This window comes from Aythya fuligula, chromosome 21, assembly GCF_009819795.1.
Source record: "Aythya fuligula isolate bAytFul2 chromosome 21, bAytFul2.pri, whole genome shotgun sequence".
Taxonomy (NCBI): Eukaryota; Metazoa; Chordata; class Aves; order Anseriformes; family Anatidae; genus Aythya; species Aythya fuligula.
This window is the reverse complement of record NC_045579.1, coordinates 2161226-2179250: the sequence shown is the minus strand read 5'-3', so window position 1 is coordinate 2179250 and position 18025 is coordinate 2161226. Positions and strand designations below refer to the sequence as shown.

The 18025-nt window shown below is 48.5% G+C and overlaps 2 protein-coding genes across 2 annotated transcripts; one reads left to right on the top strand and one right to left on the bottom strand.

The window, feature by feature from the left end:
- Positions 1-1008: 1008 nt before the first annotated feature.
- Positions 1009-4462, bottom strand: HTR6 (5-hydroxytryptamine receptor 6). The gene is made up of 3 exons (XM_032201457.1): positions 3734-4462; positions 1652-1810; positions 1009-1428 (listed from the first exon to the last, which is right to left on the bottom strand). Exons 1-3 carry the CDS (start codon positions 4460-4462, stop codon positions 1009-1011), a joined length of 1308 nt encoding a protein of 435 aa, XP_032057348.1.
- A 3532-nt stretch (positions 4463-7994) lies between these two features.
- LOC116497737 (guanylin-like) lies at positions 7995-16854 on the top strand (the record flags this gene model as incomplete). The annotated part of the gene is made up of 3 exons (XM_032201665.1): positions 7995-8114; positions 15097-15286; positions 15961-16854. Coding segments are annotated over 3 exons (378 nt in total), but the record flags the coding sequence as incomplete, so codon positions are not given.
- Between the last annotated feature and the right edge of the window lie 1171 nt (positions 16855-18025).

The following is an 18025-nucleotide window of genomic DNA, read 5'->3' as shown; positions in this document are numbered from 1 at the left end:
GAAGAATTAGCTGCAAGCATTCACTGGTGCTTCTGTAAAGTGCCCGTTGGCCATGCTGCTCGCTATTTTCCCTGCTTATGGCTCTGAGGAGGGTTGAGGGGGGGTGGCGTTATCGTTTGGAAGTCAATATTCTGGTTTGAAGAACAGAAATGTCTGTTTTCTAATTGCATCATCTTAAAACTCGTGGATTGTCAAGAGCAAAGTACGACGGTCATGCCAAAAATAGGAAGCTGTAGGATGAGAGCTGAAGGGAAGCTGATTTCCTTACTACTGTCAGGATATCCAGTGAGCCACAAACAAGTCGAACACCCACACCCTTGTGGAATATCCAAAAGGCAGTGCTGAACATTTTGCATCAGATTTAATCCCCCGTGGTGCAGGCTGTTCACGATTAAACCGGATGGTTTCAGCGTGCTGCAGCTCGCTGCTTTCACAGGAAACTCTGACAGATACGGTCCAAATCGGGCGAGAGAATTAAACTCCAAGCAGACACGATGTTCTGTGGACTGAAGCAGCCCCAAACCCGTTACCCGTGAGTCACAGGATGTGTTTCCTCTTCCCTTGGTGCGCCTCGTGCACGAGTTAGAGGGGATGTGCTGAGCTGTATGAGTGGAAGCTGAAGAACCTGCCCTTGGCTGAAGTGCGGGGAGACGTTCAGGCAAAAAGGTGCGAGGATCAGATCAACGGGCTGTGAAAAGGCCGTGAGAAGCAGCTCGTGGAGAAGGGTGAGGAATTGGTGAGTAAAGAGACAGAAAGAGGGAGAAACAAGGCAGATTAATTCAGCAGTAAAACGTGGCTTTGCGCTCTAAACCTACCCGCAGAAGTGCTCAGCAACAGCACCAAGGAGATGCGAGTTTCACTGAGGAAGGTATGGAGGAGCTCAGTGTGGGCAGGGAAATGCCTTGTGGTTGTCCTCCTGCAGGGTTTGCATTGTGCCAGGGCAATTCTACCTGGGACACCAGGCTTTGAAACTGTGCCTCCCCCATCTGCAGCCCCACAGACGGCCTCTCAGGCCACCGGCGTGCCGAGCTGCCGGTGCTGCAGCTCCTCTTCGTGAGACTCTGTGTCAAAAATATTAACCAAGCGGACGTGGGGGGCCAGGAGAGCCTGGGCAGCATCAGAGGCTGGCGGGAGGCTGTGCTCGTCCACCGCTGCCCCGGAGTCGACGGAGTCGGTGTCGGCCTGCAAGGTGAGGACGTTTTTGAGGGACATGGCCACGCGGGGCCCGCTGTTGGAGTTCCTCATGGAGAGGGAGATGGCGCTGGGCCGGGGCTGCCCCGAGCGTCGGCAGCAGGGCAGGTATTTGCCCATGGCTCTCTTGAAGTCCCTCATGAAGAGCGGGTAGATGATGGGGTTCACGGTGCTGTTGCAGTACCCCAGCCAGGTGAGCACGTCGAAGAAGCCGGCTGGGACGCACTCGCACACTGCCTGGTGGGGAGACACGGCAAGGATTAGTGGCATTTCCCAGACCATGAGCATTTCCCAGGTATGCCAGCATTTTTCCTTGCTTTTGAAGGGATTTTCTCCCCGAGGAAACTGCAGCTTTCTGGCTAGACCTGCAGGCAGCTGAGCCTCGAGCCCGGCTGTGAAACGCTTTTGAAAAACAGCCCTTCCTGGTTAAAAAAAAACAAACAACAAAACGCGTGCTTACCTGTGTCATGTTGGTGATGAAGAAGGGGAGCCAGGCCACGAAGAACATGCCCAAGAGGATGCCCAGCGTCAGACTCGCCTTCAGTGCCTTCTTGCTGTGCTTGCTGGCGAACCTCCTGCTCTCGCTGCCGGCCGGGGGCTGGCTGGGGGCACGGGGAACCTGCAGCAGGACACGGGCGGTGAGAGACTGCTTCACCCCAGGCTGGAGCTGCTGGCTCTGGTGCCAGCCTCCTGCCCGAGGGAAGTGGCATTTGGTGCTGCAAAAACCTGCAAAAAAACAGAAAAAAAGGGCTATTACTTCCCTTGTCACCGGGGCAGGAGGATGGCCCACGCCACAGTGCCTGAATCATAAAGCAGGCAGAGGAAGCAATGAAACCCTCAACATTGAGAGGTTTTTATTTTATTTTCCCCTGTAAAATAGGGACTTTATCATTGAGATGCTTCTTGTACAGAAAAAGCGATCTCTGTCAGTGTTTCGGTGAGGATAAAGCATGCCCTGAAGAGGCATCTCTAGCTGCTGATAGAGCAGCAAACTAATTGCATTTTAAAAGCAGGAAGCCAAACGTTTCAGCTGACAAACACCATAACTAACCCATTCCTTTTCCCGTTCTTGCCATCCAAAATGATTATCTCAGCCCTCTGCTGTGATTAGGTGAGGCCTATTGCTGCTTCCTGCCCAAAAAGAGAAAAAATCCAGTTTAAAATGCTTGAAGGGAGCTAAAGCCCAAAGAAGGTTTAGGTTGTAGGGTCCAAAAACCTGGCATCCAGGGGGAAACAAAACAAAACAAAACAAACATTTTAATGGTATTGGCTGCTTGTCCTTTGATTCTCATTTTCCTTTTGAATGTCTGGTACATCTCATCATGTGCAGGAGGGCTGGCTGGGTCAGAGTTCTGGCTCCTTTCTTAAAAGAGAGAGAACAAGCTAAATCAAGGTATTTGAAGGCAATTAACTTTGTATTTTCCCTGTGGGATGTGAGGTCAATAAACCTATTACAAGGAATTAAAGCTGTTAGATTTAATAGCAGTTGCCTTCTCCTGGACAAATACAAACAACCCCAAGTGCAGCCACGTTTTGATTATAAAAGCACACGGCCTGGTTCAGGCAGGAGTCTCGAGTAAGGAGGTACTTTGCAGTTCCTGTTGTAGACCGGGTAACAAAAATAGAAGCTGGATGTCCAAAATAAGGCGCCCTTCAGAATTCTGTACTTGCCTTTACTTAAACTTCTCCCCCAGATGTCTCACGCTCACCGTGGCCAAGAGTTACGAGCCCAAAGTTAGATAAGATTAACCCCCCTGGGATGATGCTAGTCAAGAGGGAGACAAAACTGCTTTTATTTTGCACCATGGAACATTTTTGCCTTGATCTTAATTTATTTTGCTGCTCATAGTCCTGTTGTTCCTGTGCTCCATTGCTGGGACAAGGCATCAGCACCTCCAAGGACACCGCAGAGCTGCTCTCATCCCACAGTGGAGGTGGATTTCTCCCTCCAGTTGCCAAATCCCCTCCCTGGCTGCAGCCTTGAGGCCATCCACGTCCCCGTGCTGGGAATTCAGGGGCTCATTCCTCTTGGTAAGCTTTGGAAGGTGCCCGGCTGTGCTCCCTGTACCAGCTGCACCCGCTGGGTTAATACCCATTTATTTACTGTCTTTTCGGCACCTGCCTGTACAAAGTTTTGCTTCCCAGGAGCATGAGAGACGATGCTGGTGGCCAGCAGCAGCAGCCTTGGCTCTTTGTGAATTGTGAGAGCAGGATGAGGCCTCCCTGCTCCTGTCCCACCATGGGTGCCCTGAGCACGTGGCTCAAACATGCAAACCCCATCCCCACCTGCATCTTGGGGCCGAGACGTGGTGGTGGCAGTTTTGGGGGTAATTGCTCCTTCTGGGGGACCCCACAACAAGGCTGGGATGGGGAAAAGCAGAGCAAAGTGCTCAGTCTTAGCCCTGGCACACATCTGGGGGTTTGCAGGACGGGTGAGAGGAGCTCCCAGGCTGTATTTGGGAAGCCCAGGTTGCATGAAGCATTTCCCTGCCCTGCCTGCTGTCCTCCTGGAGGGGACACCGGGGCTGTTTCGCTCCCTTACCTGTGCCGTGACCTCGTCGGAGGTGGCGGTGGCCACGTTGGAGGTGAGGGAAGCCACCTGCACGGCTTGCTTGCGGGCTGCCAGGAGGATGCGGCAGTAGGTGAAGGAGATGGCGGCGGAGGGCAGGAAGAAAGTCAGGCAGGAGGCCACCAGGGCGTAGGGCAAGCTGACCACAAGCCGGCACTGCTCCTCGTCCCCCCGCGAGGTGATATTTGGGGAGCGGACCTCAAACTCCAGCTTGTGCCAGCCCATCTTGATAGGCAGGAAGGAGGCCAGCGCGGCCAAGGTCCAGGCGGCCAGGATGAGCCAGAGGGCCCTGCAGGAGGTCATCCGCAGCTTGTATTTGAGGGGGGAGATGATGAGCAGGTAGCGGTCCAAGCTGATGACGCAGAGGTTGAGGATGGAGGCGCTGCAGCACATGACGTCGAAGGCGTACCAGAGGGAGCAGAAGTCGCCCCGCAGCACCCAGCGCCCGTAGAGCTGGTTGAGCATGGCCGGGGGCATCACCACCAGCCCCACCATCAGGTCGGACATGAAGAGGGACACCAGGAAGTAGTTGGAGGTGTTGCGGAGGGAGCGCTGGGTGACGATGAGGAGGATGAGGAGGAAGTTCCCCGCCGTGGTCAGCAGGATGATGAAGCAGAGGAAGGCGGCCAGCCAGCTGCTGCCCACCAGCAGCGAGCGCTCCCCCAGCACGCTGGCGTTGGGGGACCCCAAAGCACCCTCCATGGGGAGCCGGGCGGCAGGGCTGGCTCTGCAGCTCTGGGGACTCCCTCCAGCTGTCACCTGCGCTAGGTGATCATCGCTGGAGCCAGCCCCAGGGCGAGAAGTGCCACCTCTCTCCCTCTCTCTGCCCTCCTTTCCACTCTCCTCCTCTCCCTCTCTTCCCCCGCTCTCTCTTTTCACCGATAATCAGGGCAGAGAGACGTTCCCAGGAGCCGACCAGCAGCGGCAAGGTTCCCCTCCCCGTTACTCACAGCCAGGCGTTTCCTCATCCCTGCAAATCCCCCTGCGCTGCTGGGTGCTGGGGATGCTCCGGATGCCGGGATGCTGGAGATGCGTGGGGTGCTCTGGGTGTCAGGACGCTCTGCGATGCTCCAGATGCTCTGGACCGGGGGATAAGGAGGACCACGAGATGCTCAGGATGCTTTGGACCCCCGATACTCAGCTTGTGCCTCCCAGCTGTGCTTGCCCACCCACAGAGCTTTGTCCCCTGGGGCAGCGGGGCTCCGCTGAGCTCCTCCGTGCCCGAGCTCTGCTGCTGCAGCGGGAGGCAGCGAGGAGAGGCAGAGCAGCCCTGAGGAAGGCACAGGGATGCTGCCAGCCAAGATCGCCCATGGAGAGGAAGATGCCACACGCAGGAGTGTGGGAAGCTGCCCGGAGGTGTCCGTCCCCCTGCAGAGGTGCGTCCGGGGCGCAGGGGTTTGTGTGTGTGTGCCTGCAGGTGCCAGGCAGCCTTCTACCTGCTGCTCTGGTGTGCACGGAGAAGGATGCAGAAATGCTGATTCGGAGGAGGTGGGGCTGGAAGGGGGGAGAGGAGGAGATGAAATGAAATGAAAACACAGTCCTAATGGAAACGGGGATCTGGTCTAAACTCCGTGAAGTGGCAGCCAGAGTTTCCCTCTCTGCCAGCACCGTGCTCTGCATCCCCTCGGCCGCTGCTTCTGCTAACGTGGGGAGCCCCCCGTGTTCTCTTTGCAGGTCAGCAGCAATCTGCAGCTAAGCCCAGCAGGCACCGCCGAGCACGGGGTTCCATCCCCTGTGTCGGCTGATAAGAGACGAATTTTGCATAGCCAGATAAAGAGCAACAAAACCTGCATTCAGCACCTCAGAGCTGCCCTCTCAGAAAGCGGCCAGAGGCATGCAAAGGACTTGCTGGGTGGTTTTCTAGTCATCCACAGCCAGGGAGTGATGTCAAGGGAAAAAAGGGCTGCAGCCTCGCTCAGACAGCCAGGGGTCTTGCCCCTCCACTCTGTTTTTTTTTTTTTTTGGGGCTCAGTCTTTGCAGGGGCAACCCTGGGTGAACCCAGAGCAACTTGCCTTTTGGCAGGCGGGAGGCAAGAAGTTGGAGGACCCAGCATGACCTGCTGGCTTCTCCGTCCCTTCTCCTCGTTCAGAAGACACTTCTGAATATTTAAGTGGTGTCAGGCACCCTGTACTACCACCTCACCTTTCAGAGCCAATACCTTGGGGTACCTGGCAAAGCCTGATATCTTTTTATTTTTTATTACTGGAAGGTGTTTTTTTTTTTGTTGTTGTTTTGCTTTGTTTTGTTTTGTTTTTGTTTTCCAAAGAAAAGCTGCAATTTCTGATGGAGGAGACCAGTGCCAGCACCACTGACCCTGGCACAAACTGGAGCTGTGGGTGCACCCCCACTGCGGTCCCAGGGTAGGACAGAGCCGGCTCTCGTCGACACGCTTCCCCTGGGAGGATGCTTCTGGGGATGCACGGGTGAGCTCCAGGCCCTATCCCACTGCCACAGCTGCCTGCCCCAGGCACAAATATGCTGCGATTTTGGAGAGCTGTGACATCTCTGCATTTACCAGCGCCAGAGCATGAGTGAGCAGTGAGGAGGAGCCTTTGTCCCTTGTGTGCTGCCTGTGGTTCCAGCTGGAAACTGGAATACGAGCGCAGGGAATGAACAGAAATTTGTCTCTTTACCAAGATCTAATGTTCTAATCCCCTTTCCAACAACTTTGTCTTGCTTTTCCTAGGAGATGAATGGGTGATTCTGGCCTGGAAACCATCTCTGAGCAAAGGGTAGGGGAGATGTAAAATGGGGTTCACCTCTGTGGTTACAGCCCGTGGCTCCCCCAGGGTCTCTGTGTCAATCCAAACCTAGAGCATCTGATACAGGCCTGGAGGCTGCACTGGGAGGCCTCTAGGGCATCCCAGAGGACACTGGGTGCCACTGGGAGGCTTCCAGAGGGAGCTAGAGGGCACTGTGTAGCCCTGGTGGAAATGTGCAGGATCTAGTGTGGCATGGAGGGCCTCTGGAGGCCTCCAGTGTGCCCTGCAGTGCACTAGAGAGCCCTGCGAGGCCTCCAGAGACCAGTAGATAAGAGGAAGGGGCCTTGGGAGGCCTCTAGGGTGCAAGAAGAGGGTCCCAGAGCACCCTAGAGTGCACAGGAGTTCCCTGGGAGGCCTCTGGGGTGCACTGGGAGACCAGAATCGCATGCTAGAGTGTCCTGGGAGTGTTGGGAGGCCTGCTGGGGACAGTATAGCACAGCAGAGGGCACTGGGGTGGCTGTAGGGGGCTGTAGAGGTCACTGGAGTGTCCAGCGAGCCCTTCAAGGTGTGCTAGGGTACACTGCAAGGCCCTGCAAGGCCTCCAGAAGGTCCCAGAGAACACTGGAAGGCCACAGGAGGCCTGGAGGCTGCACTGGGAGGCCTCTAAAGGACACTGGGTGTCACTGGGAGGACTTCAGGGGTAGGTAGAGTGCACTGTGTGGCCCTGGTGGAAATGTGGAGTATCTAGAGTGAAGCAGAGGGCCACTGGGGGCCTCCAGTGTGCCCAAGAGCGTACTAGAGAGCCCTGTGAGGTCTCCAGAGACCAGAAGATAAGAGGAAGGGTCCTTGGGAAACACAGAAACACAGATTTTAGAGATTGGAAGGGACTTTGAAAGATCATCTAATCCAATCCTTAGGAACACCTAGATCAGGTCACACAGGGATGTGTCCAGGGGGGTTTTGAATGTGTCCCTCTTGTGCTGGGGAGCCCAGAACTGGGCACAATACTCCACGTGTGGCCTCCCCAGGGCTGAGAAGAGAAAGATGAGCCATGATGTTACAATGCCCGACTGTGGCTCTGTGCTGGTCCGTGAAATTACATGTCCTGTGACCCTGTGCCAGGCACTGATGTTCCTAAGTTTTACTGGGACTCTGTTGCGTTGTGATGGCCAAAGGCCCTGCTGTGAGGCTGTGCTGGGCCATGACAGTACAACTCCACACCGTGACTATGCATGACCGTGATGTTACACATCCACACTGTGACTTGGTCCTTGGCCACGATATTACGATGCCCCACAGTGATTTTGTGCTCGGCCATGAGGTCAGAAGACCCACTCTGACACTTTGCAAAGCCGTGATGATATAACGCCCCGCTGTGACTGTGCTGGGCCGTGAAGTCACAAGGCCCTGTAGTGACACTATGCTGGGCCATGATATTACAACACCCTGCTCGTACTCTCTTCCAGGACATGATGTCCAAAGGCTCTGCATTGACTCTTTTGGCTCATGGCATTACACAGTCCCACTATGAAGCTGTGGCTACTTCACAAAGCCCTGCAGATCCGTGGTGATACAACGCCCCACTGTGGCTGTGTCAGGTTGTGATACGACAAAGCCCTGCTGTGACGCTCTTTGGAGGCATGATGTTACAGTAAGTACTGCCCTGTGACACTTTGCTGGGCCTCCTGTCAGTCTGTGGCGGGCACTGATGTTAGGAAGCCCCACTGTGACCCTAAACCTTGTCGTGGTGTCACAGTGCCACCCTGTGATGCTGTACTGGGCCGTGATGTTACAAGACCCCACCGTGACTCTGTCCTCTGCCACCAAACACCAAACTGGGACTCTGTGCTGGGGTACGAGGTCAGAAAGCCCCTCGTGTGGCACCGTACTGGTTTGTGATGTTACAATGCTCAATTCTGTGCTGTTCTGGGAGGTCACAAGGCCCTGCTGTGATGGGCTGTGGTGTTACAACAACCCGCGGTGACTACGTGCTGGGCTGTGAGGGCTCAAGTCCTTTTTGTGACTTTCTGCTGGGCCATGATGTTACAATATTGCACTTTGTGCATGACCATGATGTTACAGCAACCCACTGTGACGTTGTCCTCGGCCGTGATATTACAACACCATCGTGCAACTCTGTGCCATGGCATCGTATCCAAAGGCCGTGACTCTTTGCCATTCCATGATTTTACAAAATCCCACTGTGAATTCATGCTGGGAACTGAGGTCACAAAGCCCAGCTTTTACACCGTGTCAGGCTTTTAATATCCTCTATGACTCTTTGCCGAGCCTTGATGTCACAAGGCCCTTCTGTGACACTGCAGCCCTATGATGTTACCTACTGTGATTCTGTGCTGTGCCACGAGGTCACAAGGTCCTGTTGTGACTTTCTTTTGAGCACTAATGTTAACAAGGCCCTGTGGTGACTTGATGCTTGGGCATGGTGTTACCATACCATGCTGTGACTCTGTGCACAGCCATGATGTTAAAAGACCCCACTGTGGCTGTGCTCAGCCATAAGATTACAGCACACCACTGGTGTGCCAGGGCTTTAGCTGGGCTCAGAGCCCTTGGACACCATCTCCGTGGTGGCAGACAGGTCTCACCCTGCCTGGAGCCTGTCCTGCCTCCCTGTGCCTGCAATCTGCTCCGGGAGCCTGGCGGCATGCAGTGTTGTGCTCTTCTGGTGGCGCTATGGCTGCGTTGAATACCACAGCTTCTCGCAAATTACGCCCGTCCAACACCAGAGAGAGCACAGGCCTCGCTCCCAAAGTAGTTTAGAGCCTGACACACCTTCTGGAAGACTACATGCAACTGTCAGCCACGTTGGTGTGCGTGCTCTTAACTTCATGTGGTTCTTGGCTCTCTATCTCTCCATTTTCACAGGGCTTGTGGCAGGGCTCTGAGTTATGTATTAATTGTGGCTTGCTAAGCCTAGCTGTAGGCCCTTGCCTTTTTTTTTTTTTTTTAAATATAAAATGATCAGATTTAAAAAGTGATCAGTCTTTAGAAAAAAAACAAATGAGATAAAGAACTATGGAGGAAGCACAATAGCACATTAGAGGCCTGTAAGTTGCTCCCGATCATAAAAGAGTTTAACAGGAAAATAATATTTAGAGCCAACTCCATAAACACGTTTACTCTCTAGTAAAGCTCTAAATGAGATTGTTGTTTATGTCTGAGCTGCTGCCAGTTTTCACCGAGGCCAGGATTCCAAAAGGTCAACCATGAATGGCTGACTTTTTTAATGACAAGTCATGAAAAGTGAGACCAAATCTGCACTTGTGGGGGTTCTGCAGGTAAACACTCCGTATGTGTCAAACACAGCTTGTTTGACAGTGCAAGTATAAATAAATCTAAGCTCCTGAAGAGCAGGGAGTAGAAAGTACCCTTCCCAACTTGAGAGGTTATCCCATAATTTCCAGCTCTGGTGTTTCTGTGGAATTACTAGACTAGCTGAAGTTTGGTAGAACATCGCACAGAAATGGCTTAGACCCCCTGGAGACATGGCATTTTCTGGAACTCAGAAGCTGAGAGACGTGTGCATGCTGGAGTTTCCCCTCCAAGGGATTCAAAAATCAGGACTGTCAGTGCACAGGACCCACTGACGACTTTACAAATGTGAGTGTGGGTGGAATCCTGATCACACGTACTCAATATGTCAATATAATGGTGTTTGTGATTGGCAGTTCCTCAGTTAATCATCCTTCAGACATCTCCTAAGCCTGGGTCACCTTGCCCATTCCTCCAAGTATTTATTTTGTCTCTTCAGGTGCCAACCTATTTGCCAGCAGCGCCTGCCGGGTGCTCTTCCACTGATGGCTGTGCTCTTGACCCACTCTGCCATGGGTCAGTGATGCCCACGGAGCGCTGGGCTGTGAGTAACCCAGCACCTGTGGCTGTGCAGCAGCATTTAGCCAGCTGTACCAGGCACATCCTCTGTACGTGGAGCGAATCAGCCTGAGAATTAGGAAGAATTAGGAAGAAAGCTTTGGTGGTGGTTGTAACCCTGCAAGCTGTGGGGGTTCTGGGATTGAGAGGGCTGTGCCCTGGGCAGGAAATTCTTTAGAGCAGTGTTTGCCCTCTCACCTGTTGGGACACCATGGCCCAGGTGAGTGGGGTTGGAGAGGGAAATCTGATGTGCCTCAGTGGTCAGTTTTCAAAATGCACAAGAGGAAGAGATAATTGTCCTGAACCGAAAATGGTCCTAGATTTGCTAAGACTATGAAGGTGCTCTCAGTGTCCTTCTAATTTCTTTCTAGTAGGGAATGTGGACAGCAGCACTTCCTAAACACAAAGGACTAAGGTTGCCACAGGCTGTGTGGAAGACCATGGAGTTTTGCTGTAGCTTGTTGCCCTAAGACTGCCTGGATTCTTGCAATTAAAATTAGCAATATCAGGGATCATAAAACACGTTGGAAGGCCCTAATGCTGTGTAGGTTGATTCTTTTCATGGGCAGGTTTAAATACTTGCAAATAGACATGAATTGACATCATCCTTTGGCTTGGTATATTCCATGGCAGGCAGGGGAAGGAGAAAGGAGGCAGTGCCCTTCTTGTCAATTCAAGGAATCGTTTCAATATCTATATTTGTAATTTTACTGTGATTATAGGATGTGACTTTATTACTCAGCTCCGATTACCTCTCATCAAATGTTAAAAATCAAATTATATAACTTGAGTTTTGCCTATGCCTATTGGAATGAACCTTACATTAGTGAAGAAGCGAATGCAGCACAAGGATTCACACAAATTATCAGAGCACATACAAGGTAATGGACAGAAAATCTTAATCACAGTCAACCGTGGTACAAAGGAAACGAGTTTCCGACCTGAGTTGCAAGGGAAACAGTTATGAAAGGGGGTTCTGGGAAAATTGCTGCTCCATTTTTAGAGAACTCCCTCAGACACAGTAGGGCGATTGGCTCCGGGGCAGACGTGTTGTGCAGCAGAGCTGGGGATCACAGCGTGCAGGGCTTTCCCTTCATGCAGGGGAAGGCTCTGGGGAGACCTTATAGCGGCCTTCCTGTACCCAAAGGGAGCCTAGAGGAAAGGTCGGGAGAGACACTAGGAGGGCACCCCAGAAACCTGTAAAACCAGGGCCCAAGGGGACTGAGAAACTCTCATTAATAGTCCATGTCTGCTTATTAGAGAATAAGAGAAGATAAATATCCACGTGCTATTTCCATGTTTCTGGATAAGATTGAAAGCCACAGAGAAACAGATTTGTTGCATTGCGGCAAATTGGAGGTTGTTATCTTTAATGACAACCCCTGTAATGCGTGCGTTTTAATTAGGTGCTGCAAAAAGCAAGATGACACCGTGGATGTGCTGACACTCGGGCACACCCTGTGTTCATCTGTTCCAGAGCGTTGCTCCCCTCTGAGGATTGCAGTCCCAGGAGAACTGCGTGCTCAGCAATCAGCTCAGAACTGACTGGCCACCAATCAGTGCAAGAGAGCAACTTCTTTAATTGTTTATTAATTTGCCTGCTTCCAAGCCATGGAATCATAGAATCATTAACATTGGGAATGACCTCCAGGACCATCTTTGCCCATCCATTCCCCACATGGAGGCTTGGTTTTGGATGCTGTTAGAACTAAGACCAGTGTTTCCTATTTATGTGCCGGAGGCCGCAGTGATTTTCTTGCCTGTCTTGGCCAGTTTCTGAAAGTGGGAGAGAGTCATAAACACCAGTATTTGCCTGGGTGTGACTGTCCTGCTCTTCCAAGGAGTAGATAACTGGTAGGCCACTGAAGGTTTATTGTATGCCTATAAGGAGTTTAGGTTAATGGATTACCAAGCAAGTGCTGTGTGAAGGCTTTATAAAGCTTATTTTTTTTGCACCGGGGAGATAGCGCTCTGACAACTAGAGCAAATCTGAGAGACACAAAGGAAGGACAGTGAAATACCAAAGCAAGAGAAAATATATTCAGGCTAGGAGAGGCTACACTTTGCAGGTGCAATGAAAGGCTTTCTGTCCTTTACAGTCCTTATACTCCTTTCACTGGTGCACAGCTCCCAGGGAGTCTATGTCCAGGTGAGTTTTCTGCCTTTTTTTTTTTTTTTTCAAGTTCAGTGATATATTTGTATTGTATGAAGAGTTGTAGCTACAACAGGAATGTTGAACTAAATTAATAGAGCTGATTTTTTTCTTTTCTCCAGATTGTTGTCTGACATCATGTCCATGTTGCTCAGTTTTTCTGTCTGTAAAATGTTCCAGGTGTTTCTAACATCATGCTTCACCAGCCATATCACTGCTCTGATATTCCTGTCTGGGTATTCCCAGATCTATCTGCACTCATCCCTAGAAACTATTTGGGAGATTCCAGTGTGGTTGCATTGTAAATGACATCCTTGGAGTAACAAAAGGGCTAATATTATTTAAGCAATAGTTGATTCTCTTTATGTGTGCACGGTAGGTTTTGAAGGAGTGAAAAAATAGTTCCCAACTTAAGGAAAAAAAAAATCAAATTTCCACTTGGAACTGTAGAAAATAACCAAATGAGGATAGCTGTTTCTGGTTGAGGTAAAAATGTACAAAGTTCAGCTCTGAAGTTGTAGCTCCTCTTTGTAATTCAAATGCTTTCCTCATTAATCACTACATTTATATTTTCTCTGCCTCTTATAGGACATGACACACATGTACTGTGCATGTGTGTTGCACTCTTTTCAGCTGGACTACTTAATTTCCCTGATGTCTGACTAACTCAGTGCACAAAGTTGGCTTATATACTTTTCTCTGAAAAATCTTTCCAAGACTTTTCTTCCCTTTCCCATACTATGTCACAGAAAGCATCGATTTAACAAAATGTTTGCAAGCCACAAGCAATATTTATTGGATTTTTTAGAGTGTTTTTAAAGGCTGAATATCAGTATCTAGACAGTTCCTTGCACAGATCTTGAATTACTGGGATGAAAATTGGAAGAGGATGGCTAGCTAATTGTGGAATAAACCCAGAAAAACTCAAGAAACAACCAACCAACCAACCAACCAAACAAACAAAAAAACCTAAAGTGCTGGCTTAGACTATTTCTGTGATAAAATCTGCTAGTTCAGCAGAACAGCACGCACTGTTACCTTGGAGAGAAGACGCTGCTCAGACTCAGCTCTCGCTGACACACTTTTCTCTTCTGAGATGGTGTTGATGTTTTTGTTTGTTTGTTTTGTTTTATTTTGTCACCAGGACATAAATGCACCTCATAAATCTATCTCTCATAAATGTTCATCCTTACTAAGCAGTGGTAATAAGGATAAATCCTATGTGAAAGGACTGAATAAAGCTCGCTTCACCCCTTTCTGCTTTCTCTGGAACTATTCTTGTGGAAATTCTTCCTTTTTTTTCTCTGTTTTGTGCTTTTAGAGTCTGCATCTGATAGTTGAATTTAGAGCTGAGTTCTAAATAATTAACTTTTCACAATCAGCCAGTCTGATAAACTATTCTGAGAAAAATCATAAATTAATTGGGAGTAAAAAAGAGTTTGACTTGTTAAATAAATGCATGTCCATGGTTGTTTTTTTATTAGTATTCTTTAACCAACACCTCTCCCTCCCCCCCAAAAAAAAACACTCTCACACAATTGAACATCAAGCTAATGAGACTATGAAGCAAAAAACATTTGATCGTATGCCATAGCAGGCTCAATTAAATTCATTTCTTTGAATATGTAGGTGTCACTTGATCATACTTCTGATTATTTCTTGTTCATTAAACAAGGATAAAGCAAATGCTAAATAACAAATTGAAAATGCTTATTCCTCTTTTAGGCCAGACTGTGATTGCCTACATACTAACACAGATTATATGTATTTAACAATTGCAACACGTTCAATTTAAGTTTATTACCTCAACAGTGATTCTCTTGAAACTGTGAGGGAATGGACATTAACAGACACAAAGGATAAAACAGTATATAGCATGGAGTAATACTTCCTTATTGAAGAGTAATACTTACACTTCAAGCTTCCCAAAGCTTTGGCATGATCTTTGAGTCAGAAGCGATGTATTGAGTTTTTCTCAACTTGTGTTCCGTAAATCGTATGGACGAGTTTTAAGTTCATGGAAACTCGCCACAGTATCTTGTGATGAGCAGGTTCAGCTCTTAATGTTGAATGCGCAGGAATTTTCTCTGTTTTGAGCATGCCACGTGACAGCCAAGACCTGAAGTTCTCTACTAATGTATTAGAAGAAAGAGTGAACAAAATAAATCCCCATTCACATGCATTCAGCTCATGATTTTGTAAATTTCTATGACATATCACCCAATCATTTCCTTTCTAGGCTGACGTTTCTCAATCCATATCCTTCTATCTTAGATTTTATGTGTCTCTCTCACAAGAGTGGGAAATGCACTAATTGTGCCTCCATCCACTGAGGTGCTTAACAAAAACCCTGACAAGCCAGCCAGATCTTCCTGCTCTGAAGGGTGTATGTATTGAATTGCTGATCCCTTTACTTTCACTGAGCACCCAAATTTCTTTAAGCTTTGTTCCAACATTCCCTTTTCCCTATAATAGAGGTATGTGGAGAGAGCTCCCAGTTTAGCAGTCTTCAGTTGAAATGGAATACATTTGCCTAAGGACTAACTCCCTGTTGCCTCTATTCTTTTTTCTTCTTCTTCTATCTACATAGGATGGCGACTTGAAATTCTCCCTTGAATCCGTGAAGAAGCTAAAGGAGCTCATGGATGAGAACAGAAGCATTAATCCTCGCATGGTGGTTTCAAAGACTACCTATTCTCCATGCAACGAGAAAGATCTTCCTGAGGAGTTCCAAGCTGTGTGTAAAAGAGAAGATGCACCCATGATTTTCGAGAGGCTGAGTATGTAGTTCATATTGGATGATTTCCTTTTTTTTTTTTTTAATCACATTTTTCAACCTCAAATATTGAAATCGTAGCACCACTGCTATGGTGCTTAATTGTAGCCTGTGCAGACCACGCTGTTGTAAACACAAAACCCACAAAAGTTTCTTCCAAGTAGCTGTGTATTTCTGGATACCCTAAAAGAGGTGTGAGATGTAGATGAGGTGAATTAGTCTTCAGCATTTTGTGTCTCCAAGGCATATGGAGTGATTCTTGAGCCAGAGTTTATACATATATATATAATTTTATTATGTTTTATTAACTTACTGTCCAATACAGTGGAAACCTTAGGAAGAAATGCTGCCAATATGACTAAAGCTGTGATTTTACAAGCCACTTTAGCCACTTTAGCGGAAAAAGGTAGCATCCTCACCACCCTCCCACAAGATGCCCTGCTGTTCTCTTATTTCCACATGTTACCATTGTTCTCCTGGTGATTTCAGGTTTGATCTCATTATTTTAAGCAAGATTTTCTCAAGAACTAGTTTTTCTTGTGTCAACAATAACTTCAATGACATCAAAATTCATTGAACAGCAACAGAAAGGAACCTCTCAGCCACTTGATGTGTGGCTCTGCTCTCCAATATATTGCTTTGCTATCCCAGTGAAACACTTTCTTTTCTCTCTAACAGGCATGGCTGTCAGAGACGCTGATTTGTGCGAAATCTGTGCCAATGCTGCCTGCTCTGGGTGCTTTTGAAAAAGGATGAAACAATCCGAAGAAGATGTGCCAAGTTTGTGCATTTGTGTTGCAAGATCACATACTCTCAAAAATCAATATTTAGTCTCCACCTCCACTATAGTCAAACTGAAGCTCTTGCCTCACATAGACATGCTAGGGGGAATCTTGAAGTAAATCAGGTAATACCAACAGGGCAGTTTTGGCAACAAGAAGACTAAGCCTTATCTGAGATGCTGAGGAAGCATCGTCTCACCCTGAGCTGAGCCTTTTCTTGAGCTGACTGCTCTCCCTTCCTGGGTTGTGCCTCTGTCTACATGAGCTGTGTCACGCTTGACTGGAGTGAAAAATTTCTGGGTTCATTGTTTTGGCTTTCACTATTTTATCTGGATTGGAACATGATGGGTCAAACTGAGTAGTCTTCTCCCTTTTAATATTTAAATCTACCTGTGATCTGCCTTCTCCTACACACATACCCCTAGCAGCATAGGTTTATAATCTTTTCCAGCACATACTATCCAATTGATTGGATAAGTGCCTGTGCCAGTAGGTCTGCATGTGGTATGTGTACGTTTGTAACAGAACTGTAGCATGCAACTTGGGGACGAGTTAGAAGTGTTTAGCTACACTTTCACACCCAGGAAATTCTCCATCTGTTACTTGTACTAATAGTTTATTGCCAATTTATGGAATAGAGGTGGACAAGCACTGTAGCTAGTAACCTTTTCCTCATAGTTATATAGAAGTTCCCTTCTTTCAATGGATTTTCCTGTTTGTTAAGTCAACATTGACTTGACGGGATTTATGTTTTTGTCATTTTATTTTGTTGTGTGGTGTGTGTGTTTTTGGTGGCAATATTGTGAAGAAAGAGTCTGCCCATGTTTGTATGCTACTGTACATGAAATAAAAGCTCATGACAATTTTGTGGTTTTTTTGGGGTGTTTTTATTTTACTCTATTTATTTATTTATTTATATATCTTCTTTGGTAGTCTGTCTACTTCCTTCTCTCTTGTGTAAGAGAGGGTTAAAGAAGGGAACCAAATCTCCATTTTGTATTTGCTTTATGAGATTTCTAATAACAGGAAGATTGTACAGTTTAAGGTTGTATTTATGGGAGAAGTACGGACACACACACACAAAAAAAGAAACAACAAAGGAAACCAAGAAAGAAGTGGCAGGAGTGGGACTGAAAGCTTCAGTTTTATAGTACCTTGTAGAAGTCTACTGCAGACTAAATCTTGAGGACTGCATTTCCCAACAGAACCTGGGAATCGGGGCTGTAGGGAGTAGCTCAGTATATTCAGAGCAGAGGAGAGCTTTCATCAGGGTGGGCTCCCTGCCTAGCCACTGATCCACTGTCACCTGTGGGAAACATCCTGGAAGCTTCAAGCTTGTGCAGAAACCCCAAACTGACTTGCTAAACTGATAATCACAGAATCACAGAACGTTTGGGGTTAGAAGGGTCCAACTCTGCCACTCTCCCCCAGTCAAGCAACATCACATAGAACCAGGTGCACAGGACCACATCCAGGCATCTTCTGAAAGTTGCCAAGGAGGGAAACTCAATAACATCTCTGGGCAGTCTGTGCAAGTGTTCCGTCACCCACACAGTAAAGAAGTGCTTTGTGATGTTCATGCAAAGCTCCCATGTTTGATTTTGTGTCCACTGCCTCTTTGGCCTGTCACTGACCACCACTGAAAAGAGTCTGGCTCTGTCTTTGCATCCTCCCTTCAGTTATTTACGCATTAATGAGATCCCCCAGAGCCCCTCCTCTTCTCCAGGCTGAACAGTCCCAGATCTCTGCCTCCTCATAGGACAGATGCTCCAGTTTGTGATCATCTTTGTGGCCCTATGCTAGACCCTTTCCAGTATGCCCATGTCTCTCTTGTGCTGGGGAGCACAGCACAGCACTGGCCACAGCACTCCATGTGCAGCCTCACCAACGCTGAGCAGGGTGGAAGAATCACCCATCTTGACGTGCTGGCAGTTCCTTGCCTCATGAAGCCAAAAATGCTT